General features: G+C 45.4%; 2 protein-coding genes across 4 annotated transcripts in view; one reads left to right on the top strand and one right to left on the bottom strand.

The window, feature by feature from the left end:
* Positions 1 to 9784, bottom strand: part of LOC118936868 (zinc finger CCHC domain-containing protein 7-like) — a 96488-nt gene extending 86704 nt beyond the window's left edge. Inside the window, exons 1-2 of one of the 3 annotated variants that reach the window (XM_036934381.1) lie at positions 9600 to 9784; positions 9276 to 9407 (exon numbers count right to left, since the gene is read on the bottom strand). The gene's annotated coding sequence lies outside the window, so the exon portion shown is untranslated. Of the gene's footprint in view, positions 1 to 3260; positions 3353 to 9275; positions 9427 to 9599 lie in introns of those variants that run through there. The other 2 variants (XM_036934384.1, XM_036934385.1) reach the window with 2 other exon arrangements.
* LOC118936869 (paired box protein Pax-5-like) overlaps positions 4078 to 16889 on the top strand; it is a 124795-nt gene continuing 111983 nt past the window's right edge. Inside the window, exon 1 of the mRNA XM_036934388.1 lies at positions 4078 to 4442. Coding sequence (XP_036790283.1) covers positions 4397 to 4442 — 46 coding nt within the window. The 5' untranslated portion in view covers positions 4078 to 4396. The remainder of the gene's footprint in view (positions 4443 to 16889) is intronic.

The following is a 16889-nucleotide window of genomic DNA, read 5'->3' as shown; positions in this document are numbered from 1 at the left end:
AAAATAAAAAAAGTCAATATAATTTTGAATTCAGGTCGTAACACAACGAAATGTGGAATAAATCGAGGGGTATGAATAGTCTCTGAAGGCGCCTGTATATGTGTGTGTGTGTGTGTGTGTGTGTGTGAGAGAGAGAGATAGTGTTTCATCTTCTGTAAATTACAATGGCCTCACATCCCGAAAAAATACGGTTCAGACAGTATTACCCTATATGTTATATAATATATATATATATATATATATATATATATTAGTCGATATGTTTATAGTGTGTAAGTGATGTTTTGTCGACCACAACAAATGTATTGAGTACATTGCCGCTGGGCTGTATCAGTTTGAGGATATGATTGCGCTGCATTAGCAAGTTAATGTAGGGACCGAAAACATGTGTAGACTTCCCCTTTGAAACCGCTTTATATTGAGGACTGGCGGCTGGATGAAAGCCGCAGAGACGGACGAGGACCCACAAACAAACAAAGTATGCATTTGTTTTGTTTACGTTTCTCTTCTAATTGTTCCCTTTAGTTCTTCTGTCTCGCGCTCTTAATGCGATTCTTTCCGGTTCCGCTCGGTCAGACCGGGGGGGGGTCACAGAAACAATATCCCTTTCCACCCCAACCCCCGCCTCGCTCTAATCACATTCATTAACCAGCTAAATAAAAGGAAAAGCAACAAACAATAATAATAATAATAATAATAATTAATATCACCCAAACTAATGCGAATTTACTGGCTAAAGGTGGTCCTAATGAAGTAGAATGATGTGCAGGCCTACATTAAATGCATTAAGTAGAATGATATGCAGACCTACATTAAATACATGAATAAAGTAGAATGATATGCAGACCTACATTAAATACATGAATAAAGTAGAATGATATGCAGACCTACATTAAATACATTAATAAAGTAGAATGATACGCAGGCCTACATTAAATACATTAATGAAGTAGAATGATACGCAGGCCTACATTAAATACATTAATGAAGTAGAATGATACGCAGGCCTACATTAAATACATTAATGAAGTAGAATGATATGCAGGCCTACATTAAATACATGAATGAAGTAGAATGATACGCAGGCCTACATTAAATACACGAATGAAGGGGTTTCATCTGTATGTGATATAGCTACTGTAGGCGACTGTTTTGGATCCAAAATCGGCCTAAATTACACTGCGACAGCAAATGCGCAGTGGAGATCCAGCACCCCCCCCCCCCCCCCCCCCCCCCCCTCCTTTTACATAAACCTCACTATTGTTATTTTAATGCTGCACTTTAATTATTTATTACTTTTATTTTCTTTCTCTAGGTATTTTCTCTTAAAACTGCATTGTTGGTTTAAGGGCTTGTAAAGGAAGCGTTTCACTGTAAGGTCCTGTTGGTGGGATATTGTATTCGGCGCACGTCATAAATACAATTTGATTTGATCGATCAAGATTGGTTATTGGTGTTACTCTCCCCAATAGTATTTTATTTTAGGATCTTTCTCCCAGAAGGAACATGAGAAAAAATTGGATGCAAACTCAGTTATTGTCTCGTTGTAGCGTTTGATAAAAAAAAAAACGATATGTTTTAAGTATTATTTATTTATTTATATATAGAGGAAATTGTTTCATGTTTCGTTATCCGAAATCATTGCAACAAAAACGAAATATACCCGTATAATAATGGTACTAATTAATAATAATGAATAGGTAATAATAATAGTTATTAACACATTACCACTTATATGTTTTCATGGTTTGAAAATAAATCCCTGATATGTTTTTCGGATAAAGGCCTATAGAATTGACTAATATGTGTGGCCTGCAGAGAGAAAAGATTCAAACGCTGTAAAACCGTTTTAATAAGGCTGTTAAGACCCGAGTTATATAATCAAATCTTTTCTTTCTCACAAAATAACATAATCAGTATATTTTCCAACTTTGACGCAGTGGGTTTTTAGGGCGTGTATTATTTTAATCGAAGATATTTTATATGTTCCCCCCCTTTTTAGTCCTTCTGCTATATCCTACGACAGTTAACCCCACTGTTCCTAGGCCGTCATTGAAAATAAGAATTTGTTCTTAAACTGACTTGCCTAGTTTAAATAAAGGTAAAATAAAAAATAAAATAAACATGCGCTTTGTTATGCCGAGAAGTAGAAATGACATCGCTATAAAATCATAAACGTAAATGATCCTCCTCTCCTAAACTAGGCGGAGAAAGAAACGGACGGTTGGTTTGCACTTCACAAACTCCTGTCTGTTTTTTTGTAGGCCGAATAACGGTTGTTTTAATGTTGTTGTTCTGTTCAGGGAGACAACTCCAATAGAGGTCACTTCAGAGCCAAAGACACCAATGGAGGGTTCTGAGTGTATGGGCATATTGTGTAAGAGTGAAAGAGTGAATTGAATGTTGTGTTTAAGTGCTTCTTTATAAATATCCATGCAAGGTGTTTAAACAGCCTTTAGAGAGGTTTTAACTGTCTGGTATAACACGATGCACACATCTCAGTCACAATATTACTCATTTTGATTATTGATTTAAATTATTTACAATTATTGATTGAATGAATAATTGATATTGAAACAACAACAACAACAAACCAAAAAAAAACGATATTTTACAAGGTGTTTTTCAAAAATTTTTTACACGGTATTTACGACAAGGAAACGACGTCACAATGACATCAAGTCAATATCTTTTCTGTCTTATTGCGCTCTGCTGAATGGCTTCTTAAACGTCACTATGAATAAAATACATTTAAAAAAAAGACAAAACGTCGCTATTTATGTTGTGTTTTGTTTCGCCCGCCCCGTTGTCGCGGGAGGCAGAAGGGTCAGGGTCGCGGAGGGGGGGGGGGGGGGGGGGGGGAGCAGAGCGAGACAAGGCGAGTAAAATTGGTCGCTGTCTCAACGCTTTGTTCTGCACTCAATTGTCTCTGTGTCGCTCGTGAACCCTGGGACCCGAACTACCAACCGACCAGCGCTCTGATGATGTTTTCCAGAGAGAGAGTGAGTGAGAGTGAGAGAGAGAGAGACAGAGAGAGACAGAGAGAGACAGAGAGAAAGACAGAGAGAAAGACAGAGAGAGAGAGAGGAGAGAGAGACAGACAGAGACAGAGAGAGAATGAGAGACAGAGAGACAGAGAGAGGGTAGAGGAGAGAGACAGCGACAGAGAGACAGAGAGAGAGAGAGAAACACACGTCTGTCTGATGCCTCCCTACTCTCTCGTTGCTGCTCTAAGGCCAAGTCATGGTTGATTTACATACCTAATAATACGTTGAGTTCTTCCTCTCCTGACATGGACCGGGCTTCAGTTCAAAGCCAAACTAACCAGCACGTTAACACAGGGTACAGTCTATACGCCTAATAAACACACACACACACACACACACACACACACGGTGCCTGTAGATCAGAACACTATAACTATAACTAAACTATAACTATAACGTATAACGTAGTCAGAGGTAGTCTGAGGTATTTATAAACCACTAGGCGACAGTCTCAAAGGGGATCGAGGCTCAAAAGTTGTCGTGCTTTAACAACAACAGGTGGGTGATGACGCTGAGAAGAGCTAGAAGTTTCCCCCCCTATAGGTACCGATCTAGGATCAGTGCCCCCACCCCACCCCAAAATCGGTTATTTTTTTTCCTAAAAGTGCAGGATCCGGATGACAGACAGTTGTTGCCGTCATTCATTCGTCTGTGCCATTACTACAAGCAGTCGACTCAACGACGAGTCGTGTTTAACGTTGTGTTCGTTGGCCGTTGGATAGAGAGAGTATCATGGGGAAAGCTGGTGAGAGACAGAGAGAGATGGGGGGGGGGGGGGGGGGTAGTTTGGTAAAGTGGAAATCCGTGACAGATGCGCAAGCGCGTGGAGACCACAGCCTTGCAGGTGCACGTGTGTGCGTGTGACGTGCCAGTGTGTGTGTGTGTATATTGATACCATTGTGTGTCTCGTTGTGCGTTCGTGCGTGTGTAGGAAAGAGAGAGAGAGTGAAAGAGAGAAAGAGGGGGAGGAGGGGGGGGGGACGGACATGAGCGCACATTGAGAGCGCGGCTCTTTTGACTCCCTCTCGGTGTGATCATTTCACGCTCCCCTCCAAGGCCTTTCCACCTAAAGTGTTTAGTCTCAGATCACTGCGCCCTGTGCAGTGTCGCAATAGGGAGCGGAAGGGTCGAATTATTTCACCCCTTTATACAACTCACCAAAAAGTACTGTTGCGAGAGAGAGAAAAGAGAGAAAGGAAAAAAAAAGTGTGTGAGGAGGGAGAGAGGAGGAAGAGGGGAAGCGTTAGAGAAAAGTTTTTTGTTCTTTCTCCCCCCAACACCCCCCCACCCAACACCCCCCCACACATCCATCGCTTCCCCCGCCCAGCTCCAAGCCCAACGGGAGCAGAATGGAAGTAGAGGCCGAGGGTCATGTGTTGAGGCCGGGACGAGCAGGTAGGTAAGGGCCGCTGGCTGCTTCTCTCTATGCTAACAACTCTCATAGACCTGACGCTTTTAGGCGACTTACTAATGATGAAGTATTACCACACAACGATATTATCATTGTCAAACAGGAATGCGTTTTTAGCTTTGGCTTCAGTTTTCTCCAATGTGAAGTTTCCAACAGGGTGAGTTTTTTTTTTTGACGTTCAATCTATAACTTTTTCTGAAGTAATTTAACTCGATTTCCGTTTGAACTTTTTTTAATTAAGGGGCCTATATTTTTTAAGTGGCGCGTGTAGCATATGTTTTTGGTGAGATTCTCCAAGAGACGTTTCAACCAGCCAGACTCTAGATACAGTCCGTGTTGTCAGTGTTGTCAGGCTACTTAACAGTTTGCATTGGGTCTGTTCTTCAATTCAGTAATTGATGCATCCTGTATATATTCCGCCTAGCTTTAAGGCCGTTGTGTAACGTTCAGACTTGTGTTATATGCAGATGATAAAAGTCGGTGTTTTATGAAGTCGATTCGTGTGTGTTTGTTTTTTATTTTTTTGACGGTATAGTAGGTGTTTGACGCGTGACGCGTGACGCGTGACGCCTACAGAAGACAGACCTGCGACAGGTGTGCTGTTAGGATGACTTGGCAGATGTTAAATATGACTTTGGGAATCTGAACAAGTGGCTAATCTAGTTCGGTTAATCTCAAACTCGGCTAATCTAATCTATGCATCTGTTCATATGTATTTCTCAATTTTATAGGGAGGGGGGGGGGGCATGAGCACATATTGAGAGGGGGGGGGGGGGGATTATATCAGTATTACCCACGTGTATGGTGTCAATGCACTGTACAAAATACAGGATCAATCACAGCAGTCTGTCGAGGAGAGGACAGAGGCTCATTGGGTGAAGGTATTGTCTTCACACACAAACGCACGCAACAGTGGAGAAAGGGCCTCTGCAAGCCACACGCACACAGGCACACACACACACACTCTTTAACCAAGTCGCCTCACTGGTGTCATGGAATATATTGAGTCTCTTGTTGTTGTCGACTGTAATATTTACGTCCTAAACCAGAGCGCGATCTGCTGAAAGGTTTACCGTGTTTACTGTGTTCACGCGTTACCATGGTCCCCGACTCGGGTTCGGCTTTTTCATATCATTCATTTGAATGTAGGCTACAAATAGCTCTTCCTAATTATACTTATTATTTTTGATGCTTCAAATTATGTCGAAATCATGACAAAAAAAAAATTATAATATACAGGTTTGACACGTTTTAAAAAGAAAACAAAAGGACCCCCTAGTTAAATGTGTATAAATCCTATTGTGTTGATTCAGAGGGAATACATATTAGCGATAACAGACATCAGTTCATTTTCGATTCGTTGCTTAATATATATATATATATATATATTTTTTTTTAAAGTATGTTTGGGAAAAATGTGAAAATGTCTGACAGTGTCGCCATTGCGTGTTTTAACATAGCCTCTAGTCTAGACATATTTATACTGGCCAAACCAAAAAAAAATGATGCACGTGTTGTTGTCTTGCCTTCCGGGTTGCACTTTTTATAACATTTAAAATAGTCTAATTTTAAATTCTTGAATTTGCATGCTCGTGACAAACACACACATCTGCAACAACTGATCGAAGTTCCTACTTCTCTTGTGGTCTGAGGTGTTTTTTCCGTTGCAATCTATTTTTTTTTTTGGGGGGGGGGGGGGGGGGGGGGGGTGGTAAACAGCGCCAACATTAGCAATAGTTATCGATTAGTTATATTAGTAATAGTGATCAATATATATATTCTCTGGGTTCTAAACGACGGTTGATTATCTAAATAAATATCAGCATTTTTTTTAAACTCAAAACTAGGCCTACCTACTCCAACTTTACAGAAACCCCCTTCGATTCTATTGATACCACTAAAGACATATAGTGAGTTTAAGTGAAACCAGGTCTAACCGTCGTTCCCCCCCCCCTCCTAAATTAATATTGGTTCAGGATATTCATAAAAACCAACAGGGTTGTCTTAACTGTGGGTTTTTATGTTAAACTACGGCAACACAGAAGAACAAGGCGATCGAACCTCACGCGCATCAATTCCATACCGGAAACCCGCTGAGGTGACATTTTGATACAAACGTCCGTTTTTTGTTGTTGTTGTCATTACTATGACGTGTATAGACATTCCAAAATGGTGCTCATTATTTACGACGCCACGCGTAAAGGGGCGTCAGGTACTAACTGTACTAACAGGCGTGGTTAGGCCTGTCACGTAATACGACGTGTTATTATAGGCCCCCCTCGCTTCTAACTGTGCCGGTCTTTAACAACGTCGCGTCACTGCATTCATTACACAACCATGACACCGTTATAAACCCATTACGTATTACTAAAAGTAGCCCGTAATATAGTCTATGTCGTGTATTTTAAGTTCTTCGATTTAGCCAAACAATCAATTATTTACTTTGACTAACCTCTTCTTGTTTCTTTACGGTGATTTATTGTAAGAGTTGTGATTATCATTATGGATAATGTTGTATTGTGAAAGGATGCCCGGTCCCTATACGTCAATGCAAATATATTTCATTCATTGATAATGTAATGCGCGATAACACGTGTTGAGGGATGCGAAGGGGGGGAGGGAGGTGTATAGAAACCGACAGAACATTCTCTCGCTTTCATCTGGTTGTGGGGTTCAGGACTGGGCCTCCGGTCTACAGAAGGAGAGGTAATAGGATTTGTGTGACTGAATAACCTTTGAACCCCACGGTGCTCTGCAGAGAGCTAAATGAAACGGACCTCCCTAGATGGCCTGTGTGTACGCCTTCCTCTGAGTGTGTGTGTGTCTCTTCACACGACTTCCTCTCACTTTAATTACGACAGGGAGGGTATAGACAGGGAGGGTATAGACAGGGAGGGTATAGAGGGGGAGGGTATAGACAGGGAGGGTAGAGACAGGGAGGGTATAGACAGGGAAGGTATAGACAGGGAGGGTAACGACAGGGAGGGTATAGACAGGGAGGGTAACAACAGGGAGGGGAGGGTAACGACAGGGAGGGGAGGGTAACAACAGGGAAGGTATAGACAGGGAGGGTATAGACAGGGAGGGTAACGACAGGGAGGGTAGAGACAGGGAGGGTATAGACAGGGAGGGTAAAGACAGGGAGGGTAACGACAGGGAGGGTATAGACAGGGAGGGTATAGACAGGGAGGGTATAGACAGGGAGGGTATAGACAGGGAGGGTATAGACAGGGAGGGTATAGACAGGGAGGGTAAAGACAGGGAGGGTATAGACAGGGAGGGGAGGGTATAGACAGGGAGGGTAGAGACAGGGAGGGAAGGGTATAGACAGGGAGGGTAGAGACAGGGAGGGTAACGACAGGGAGGGTAACGACAGGGAGGGTAACGACAGGGAGGGTATAGACAGGGAGGGTAAAGACAGGGAGGGTAACGACAGGGAGGGTATAGACAGGGAGGGTAACGACAGGGAGGGTAAAGAGAGGGGGAAATCTAAGCCTAGCTTGGTAACTGCCAACAGAGGGTATAGACAGGGAGGGAATAGACAGGGAGGGTAACGACAGGGAGGGTATAGAGAAGGGGAAATCTAAGCCTAGCTTGGTAACTGCCAACAGAGGGTATAGACAGGGAGGGTATAGACAGGGAGGGAATAGACAGGGTGGGTATAGACAGGGAGGGTAACGACAGGGAGGGTAACGACAGGGGGGGTAACGACAGGGAGGGTATAGAGAGGGGGAAATCTAAGCCTAACTTGGTAACTGCCAAAAGAGGGTATAGACAGGGAGGGTAACAACAGGGAGGGTATAGAGAAGGGGAAATCTAAGCCTAGCTTGGTAACTGCCAACAGAGGGTATAGACAGGGAGGGTATAGACAGGGAGGGTATAGAGAGGGGGAAATCTAAGCCTAGCTTGGTATCTGCCAACATAATGGAAACACTTGAGTAATTGACGGAGACAAAGTATATTGAAAGCAGGTGTTGCTCCTGAGTTAATGAATCAATTAACATCTCGTCAATCTTAGGGTCATGCTGCTGTTGCAGGCCATTATTTTGGCCACTATGTCTATGGATGGCAATGCTCCTGAACACCTAATCAAATGGCTACTCAGACTATTTGCATTGCACCCCCCCCCCCCCCCCCCCCCCCCCCCCCTTCTTCAATGCAGCTGCTACTCTCTGTCGTTGTCATCTATGCATAGTCACTTAATTAACTCTACCTACATGTACATATTACCTCAACTAACCGCACATTGACTCTGTACCGGTACCCCCTGTATATAGTCTCACTGTTGTTATGTTACCGCTGCTCTTTAATTACTTGTTACTTTTATTTCTTATCCGTATTTTTTTTTCAACTGAATTGTTGGTTCGGGCATTTCACCGTAAAACACCGGTTGTATTCGGCGCGTGTGATTAATAAAATTGGATTTGATTTGAATGCCCCCATCCCATCGTGCAGGACACCAGTGGTCACTGAAAGGTGTTTTGAGGAAGATGAAAACCCATGTAAACCATACGCCAATGGTCACCTCAGTCACCAGATCTCAACCCACCGTCAAAAAACCAAAACACCAAATGACGGAATGTAATTATAGTTAGAATGTTGTCACGTCCGTCCGGATAAGAGTTCCAGATTAGAATCACGGAGCGTCGAAGCTGTTCTAGATGCTGATGACGAAACAATGCAGAGTAGCAGGAAAAACAAAAACACGTTGACACATTTTGACGTCCGGAGTAACTTCGACATTTTATGTTTGGAGAACGTGGGTTTGAGCGTCTAATTGCGCAGTTAAAGCTTGTCTATTAATAAGACCAGTTTACCTGTATGTAGGTCGTTAGTAGTTCGGGGTTTTCTGTCTCTCAACCCGTCTCATGGCGCTAATCCACCGGGTTAGGAGAGGGTGCATTTCGTCTACAACAGGTCCAAGTTCAGACCCTTGTTAGGCCCAGGTGCTGTCAAATACAAATAAAAATGTATTGGTCACGTACACATGTTTAGCAGATGTAATTGCCGGTGTAATGAAATGCTTGTGTTTCTAGCTCCAACAGTGCAGTAATATCTAACAAGTAATATCTAACAATTTCACAACAATACACAGCAATACACACACACCCGGTTGGTCACACACACACACACACACACACGTTCGCTCTGTGATTGACAGGACCCCCTGGTAACGCTCTGTGTGCGCGGGCGTGTGATAGTGCGCGTCCCTCCGCTGCCGTCTCTGACCCGTGAAATAATAATTTATAGAATTGTCTATTGAAGGAGGTGCACCGTGGGCACGTTACTCTGTTACTCCCTCCCGATCCGTAGCGGGTCCGTGGTTTATACCGTGGGGTAGACTATCGGTTACAGACCCGGAAGTCAACGAGGAAAGAGAAGGGAGGAACGTCATATTGTTGACGGAACTACTAACCTTTGATAAGGAGGACGAGCCAGAAGACAACATATATGAATGTTTATTTTGTTGCCTTTAATTTAAGAGTTTGTAAAATGTCTCTCACAAATATTATTTTTGTGTAAGCGTTTATTTATTTAACTAGGAAAGTCAGTTAAGAACAAATTCTTATTTACAATGACGGCCTACCGGGGAACAGTGGGGTTAACTGCCTTGTTCAGAACAACAGATTGTTACCTTATCAGCTCGGGGATTCGATCCAGCAACCTTTCAGATACTGGCCCAACACTCTAACCGCTAGGCTACCTGCCGCCCCAATGCTCTAACCGCTAGGCTACCTGCCTCCCCAACGCTCTAACCGCTAGGCTACCTGCCTCCCCAACGCTCTAACCACTAGGCTACCTGCTGCACCAAAACGCTCTAACCGCTAGGCTACCTGCCTCCCCAACGCTCTAACTGCTAGGCTACCTGCCTCCCCAACGCTCTAACCGCTAGGCTACCTGCCTCCCCAAGGCTCTAACTGCTAGGCTACCTGCCTCCCCAACACTCTAACCGCTAGGCTACCTGCTGCCTCCTCTACACTCTAACTACTAAGCTACCTGCCTCCTCTACGTATTACGAGGAGGCAGGTAGCCTAGTGGTTAGAGTGTAGAGGAGGCAGGTAGTCTAGTGGTTAGAGTGTAGAGGAGGCAGGTAGACTAGTGGTTAGAGTGTAGAGGAGGCAGGTAGTCTAGTGGTTAGAGTGTAGAGGAGGCAGGTAGTCTAGTGGTTAGAGTGTAGAGGAGGCAGGTAGACTAGTGGTTAGAGTGTAGGGTAGGCAGGTAGCTTAGTGGTTAGAGTGGAGAGGTGGCAGGTAGTCTAGTGGTTAGAGTGGAGAGGAGGCAGGTAGTCTAGTGGTTAGAGTGTAGAGGAGGCAGGTAGCCTAGTGGTTAGAGTGTAGAGGTGGCAGGTAGCCTAGTGGTTAGAGTGTAGGGGTGGCAGGTAGCTTAGTGGTTAGAGTGTAGAGGAGGCAGGGTAGCCTAGTGGTTAGAGTGGAGAGGTGGCAGGTAGTCTAGTGGTTAGAGTGGAGAGGTGGCAGGTAGTCTAGTGGTTAGAGTGGAGAGGAGGCAGGTAGTCTAGTGGTTAGAGTGTAGAGGAGGCAGGTAGCCTAGTGGTTAGAGTGTAGAGGTGGCAGGTAGCCTAGTGGTTAGAGTGTAGGGGTGGCAGGTAGCTTAGTGGTTAGAGTGTAGAGGAGGCAGGGTAGCCTAGTGGTTAGAGTGTAGAGGAGGCAGGCAGCCTAGTGGTTAGAGTGTAGAGGTGGCAGGTAGCCTAGTGGTTAGAGTGTAGGGGAGGCAGGTAGCTTAGTGGTTAGAGTGTAGGGGAGGCAGGTAGCTTAGTGGTTAGAGTGTAGAGGAGGCAGGTAGCTTAGTGGTTAGAGTGGAGGGGTGGCAGGTAGCCTAGTGGTTAGAGTGTAGGGGAGGCAGGTAGTCTAGTGGTTAGAATGTAGGGGAGGCAGGTAGTCTAGTGGTTAGAGTGTAGGGGAGGCAGGTAGTCTAGTGGTTAGAGTGTAGGGGAGGCAGGTAGCCTAGTGGTTAGAGTGTAGAGGAGGCAGGTAGCCTAGTGGTTAGAGTGTAGGGGAGGCAGGTAGCCTAGTGGTTAGAGTATAGAGGAGGCAGGTAGCCTAGTGGTTAGAGTGTAGAGGAGGCAGGTAGCCTAGTGGTTAGAGTATAGAGGAGGCAGGTAGACTAGTGGTTAGAGTGTAGAGGAGGCAGGTAGCCTAGTGGTTAGAGTGTAGAGGAGGCAGGTAGTCTAGTGGTTAGAGTGTAGGGGAGGCAGGTAGTCTAGTGGTTAGAGTGTAGGGGAGGCAGGTAGCCTAGTGGTTAGAGGAGGTAGGTGGCCTAGTGGTTAGAGTGTAGAGGAGGCAGGTAGCCTAGTGGTTAGAGTGTAGGGGAGGCAGGTAGCCTAGTGGTTAGAGGTTAGAGGAGGCAGGTAGCCTAGTGGTTAGAGTGTAGGGGAGGCAGGTAGCCTAGTGGTTAGAGGTTAGAGGAGGCAGGTAGCCTAGTGGTTAGAGTGTAGAGGAGGCAGGTAGCCTAGTGGTTAGAGTGTAGAGGAGGCAGGTAGCCTAGTGGTTAGAGTGTAGAGGAGGCAGGTAGCCTAGTGGTTAGAGTGTAGAGGAGGCAGGTAAGCCTAGTGGTTAGAGTGTAGGGAAGGCAGGTAGCCTAGTGGTTAGAGTGTAGAGGAGGCAGGTAGCCTAGTGGTTAGAGTGTAGAGGAGGCAGGTAGCCTAGTGGTTAGAGTATAGAGGAGGCAGGTAGACTAGTGGTTAGAGTGTAGAGGAGGCAGGTAGCCTAGTGGTTAGAGTGTAGGGGAGGCAGGTAGACTAGTGGTTAGAGTGTAGAGGAGGCAGGTAGCCTAGTGGTTAGAGTGTAGGGGCGGCAGGTAGTCTAGTGGTTAGAGTGTAGAGGAGGCAGGTATTCTAGTGGTTAGAGTGTAGAGGAGGCAGGCAGCCTAGTGGTTAGAGTGTAGAGGTGGCAGGTAGCCTAGTGGTTAGAGTGTAGGGGAGGCAGGTAGCTTAGTGGTTAGAGTGTAGGGGAGGCAGGTAGCTTAGTGGTTAGAGTGTAGAGGAGGCAGGTAGCTTAGTGGTTAGAGTGGAGGGGTGGCAGGTAGCCTAGTGGTTAGAGTGTAGGGGAGGCAGGTAGTCTAGTGGTTAGAATGTAGGGGAGGCAGGTAGTCTAGTGGTTAGAGTGTAGGGGAGGCAGGTAGTCTAGTGGTTAGAGTGTAGGGGAGGCAGGTAGCCTAGTGGTTAGAGTGTAGAGGAGGCAGGTAGCCTAGTGGTTAGAGTGTAGGGGAGGCAGGTAGCCTAGTGGTTAGAGTATAGAGGAGGCAGGTAGCCTAGTGGTTAGAGTGTAGAGGAGGCAGGTAGCCTAGTGGTTAGAGTATAGAGGAGGCAGGTAGACTAGTGGTTAGAGTGTAGAGGAGGCAGGTAGCCTAGTGGTTAGAGTGTAGAGGAGGCAGGTAGTCTAGTGGTTAGAGTGTAGGGGAGGCAGGTAGTCTAGTGGTTAGAGTGTAGGGGAGGCAGGTAGCCTAGTGGTTAGAGGAGGTAGGTGGCCTAGTGGTTAGAGTGTAGAGGAGGCAGGTAGCCTAGTGGTTAGAGTGTAGGGGAGGCAGGTAGCCTAGTGGTTAGAGGTTAGAGGAGGCAGGTAGCCTAGTGGTTAGAGTGTAGGGGAGGCAGGTAGCCTAGTGGTTAGAGGTTAGAGGAGGCAGGTAGCCTAGTGGTTAGAGTGTAGAGGAGGCAGGTAGCCTAGTGGTTAGAGTGTAGAGGAGGCAGGTAGCCTAGTGGTTAGAGTGTAGAGGAGGCAGGTAGCCTAGTGGTTAGAGTGTAGAGGAGGCAGGTAAGCCTAGTGGTTAGAGTGTAGGGAAGGCAGGTAGCCTAGTGGTTAGAGTGTAGAGGAGGCAGGTAGCCTAGTGGTTAGAGTGTAGAGGAGGCAGGTAGCCTAGTGGTTAGAGTATAGAGGAGGCAGGTAGACTAGTGGTTAGAGTGTAGAGGAGGCAGGTAGCCTAGTGGTTAGAGTGTAGGGGAGGCAGGTAGACTAGTGGTTAGAGTGTAGAGGAGGCAGGTAGCCTAGTGGTTAGAGTGTAGGGGCGGCAGGTAGTCTAGTGGTTAGAGTGTAGAGGAGGCAGGTAGCCTAGTGGTTAGAGTGTAGGGGAGGCAGGTAGCCTAGTGGTTAGAGGAGGCAGGTAGCCTAGTGGTTAGAGTGTAGAGGAGGCAGGTAGCCTAGTGGTTAGAGTGTAGAGGAGGCAGGTAGCCTAGTGGTTAGAGTGTAGAGGAGGCAGGTAGCCTAGTGGTTAGAGTGTAGAGGAGGCAGGTAAGCCTAGTGGTTAGAGTGTAGGGAAGGCAGGTAGCCTAGTGGTTAGAGTGTAGAGGTGGCAGGTAGCCTAGTGGTTAGAGTGTAGAGGAGGCAGGTATTCTAGTGGTTAGAGTGTAGAGGAGGCAGGTAGCCTAGTGGTTAGAGTGTAGAGGAGGCAGGTAGCCTAGTGGTTAGAGTGTAGAGGAGGCAGGTAGCCTAGTGGTTAGAGTGTAGAGGAGGCAGGTAAGCCTAGTGGTTAGAGTGTAGAGGAGGCAGGTAGCCTAGTGGTTAGAGTGTAGAGGTGGCAGGTAGCCTAGTGGTTAGAGTGTAGAGGTGGCAGGTAGCCTAGTGGTTAGAGTGTAGGGGAGGCAGGTAGCCTAGTGGTTAGAGGAGGCAGGTAGTCTAGTGGTTAGAGGAGGCAGGTAGTCTAGTGGTTAGAGTGTAGAGGAGGCAGGTAGCCTAGTGGTTAGAGTGTAGAGGAGGCAGGTAGTCTAGTGGTTAGAGTGTAGAAGAGGCAGGTAGTCTAGTGGTTAGAGTGTAGAGGAGGCAGGGTAGTCTAGTGGTTAGAGTGTAGAGGAGGCAGGTAGTCTAGTGGTTAGAGTGTAGAAGAGGCAGGTAGCCTAGTGGTTAGAGTGTAGAGGAGGCAGGTAGCCTAGTGGTTAGAGTGTAGAGGCAGCAGGGTAGCCTAGTGGTTAGAGTGTAGAGGAGGCAGGTAGTCTAGTGGTTAGAGTGTAGAGGAGGCAGGTAGTCTAGTGGTTAGAGTGTAGAAGAGGCAGGTAGTCTAGTGGTTATAGTGTAGAGGAGGCAGGTAGTCTAGTGGTTAGAGGAGGCAGGGTAGACTAGTGGTTAGAGTGTAGAGGAGGCAGGTAGTCTAGTGGTTAGAGTGTAGAAGAGGCAGGTAGTCTAGTGGTTAGAGTGTAGAGGTGGCAGGTAGTCTAGTGGTTAGAGTGTAGAGGAGGCAGGTAGCCTAGTGGTTAGAGTGTAGAGGAGGCAGGTAGCCTAGTGGTTAGAGTGTAGAGGAGGCAGGTAGTCTAGTGGTTAGAGTGTAGAGGAGGCAGGTAGACTAGTGGTTAGAGTGTAGGGGAGGCAGGTAGCCTAGTGGTTAGAGTGTAGAGGAGGCAGGTAGTCTAGTGGTTAGAGTGTAGAGGAGGCAGGTAGCCTAGTGGTTAGAGTGTAGAGGAGACAGGTAGTCTAGTGGTTAGAGTGTAGAGGAGGCAGGTAGCCTAGTGGTTAGAGTGTAGAGGAGGCAGGTAGCCTAGTGGTTAGAGTGTAGAGGAGGCAGGTAGCCTAGTGGTTAGAGTGTAGAGGAGGCAGGTAGCCTAGTGGTTAGAGTGTAGAGGAGGCAGGTAGCCTAGTGGTTAGAGTGTAGAGGAGGCAGGTAGTCTAGTGGTTAGAGTGTAGAGGAGGCAGGTAGACTAGTGGTTAGGTGTAGAGGAGGTAGGTAGCCTAGTGGTTAGAGTGTAGAGGAGGCAGGGTAGTCTAGTGTTAGAGTGGTGGGGTGGCAGGTAGTCAAGCTAGGGTTCTCCTGGGTAACTATACTCCACATGCGGAAATATTAGTGGAATTTATCCTACTTGTACGAACATATATTTACGTCAGGTTGAATGTGTTTCCTAGGCAACGTATAGGTTAGAATGGCGACACGTTTTTTTTTTATTTTAATGCCCAAGCCGTTCACTTTCCTGTCAGTGACATATCGACTGTATTTTATTAGTTATGCCTTTATTTTTATTTTTAATAAACGAAGGCATACTTAAAGCGGAGATATCGTGCTGTTTTTTTTCTCTCATTATGTTGACAATCACGCGGGCGTGTAATAAAGAAACGCGGAGTGAACATGCGCTATTAATTTTTCATTGCTTTTTTTTCGTTTAGGGGGTTCACCCACCCAAAAAAACGAGAGAGAGAGAGGGAGAACTTGTCATAAGTACAAAATAAAGGAAATGGGGAAAAGGAATGGATGGAACTAAAACCAAAACAACAATTCTGGCTCGAATTCTCTGCAATCATTATAAACACTTTTTAAAGAAGCACCCCTCCTCCTCTCCTCTCCTCCTCTCCTCTCCTCTTTCTTCTCCTCTCCTCTTTCTTCTCCTCCTCTCCTCCTCTCCTCTTTCTTCTCCTCCTCTCCTCTCCTCTCCTCTCCTCCTCTCCTCTTTCTCCTCCCCTCCTCTCCTCTCCTCTCCTCCTCTCCTCTTTCTTCTCCTCCTCTCCTCTCTCTTCTCATCCTCTCCTCTCCTCTCCTCTTCTCTCCTCTCCTCTCCTCTATTTCTCTGTTCTGATTGGGGTAGAGGTAATGAATTATGGTAATAGATCAGAACGCCTTGGATTAAAGTCACCGTATCCTGACAGGAGTTAGTTCTCCTCTCCCAAATATCCCCAGCCTAAAGCAACAATCATTTTGTATACATGATTGGCTGTTGTGTTAGGTGTTTTACATTTTTTAAAAAAAATGTATTTAATTGCTTATGTATTTAATTTTCTAATCGGAGGACGAAGAGACAAGGATAAGGAACTGCAATTTTTTTTTTTAATTACAATTTTTATTTCCGGGGGAATATTTGTAAAAGCTTGTAGGCCTATAAAACTTGAGAGGTCACAACAACAACAACACCAACAATAATAATAATAATAATAAAAAACATTCGTAAATAAAATAGTTGAAGATGTGGTTTCTTCAGGCTTGTGCTTTGTGTCTAAACATGGAGCTTTTGGACCGCTTTTTCAGAGGCCAAAATGCAGGCAGAGTAAACCGCCCGGTATGACGAGGAATTAGAACGACACACACGTACATGTATTTTAAGCTCTTATATATATATATATATATATATATATATATATTGTTTTCTCCTCCAAGAGTACACGAGACGTTGTGAAAAGAAGTTATGATTGTGTATAAACTGTATATTTTTGTTTTTTTTATTTTTCATTTTTTTACTGCTGCTCTTTAATTACTTGTTACTTTTATCTCTTATTCTCATCCGTCTTTCTTTGAAACGGCGTTGTTGGTTAAGGGGCTCGTAGAGGAAGCCTTTCACTGGTAGGTCTACAACACCTGTTGTATTCTGGGCAATTGACTAATACAATTCGATTTGATTTGAACTGGTTGTAATGATATTTAATTGATTTCTTTCTGTGAATTGAATACAATCCTTAGTTTAGGGTGTTCTTCGCCGCTTCGAGCGGTTAAGACTCATTAAGAACCCG

Source organism: Oncorhynchus mykiss, chromosome 10 (assembly GCF_013265735.2).
Source record: "Oncorhynchus mykiss isolate Arlee chromosome 10, USDA_OmykA_1.1, whole genome shotgun sequence".
Classification (NCBI taxonomy): domain Eukaryota; kingdom Metazoa; phylum Chordata; class Actinopteri; order Salmoniformes; family Salmonidae; genus Oncorhynchus; species Oncorhynchus mykiss.
The sequence above is the reverse complement of the archived record's forward strand: the minus strand, read 5'-3'. Positions and strand labels throughout refer to the sequence as shown.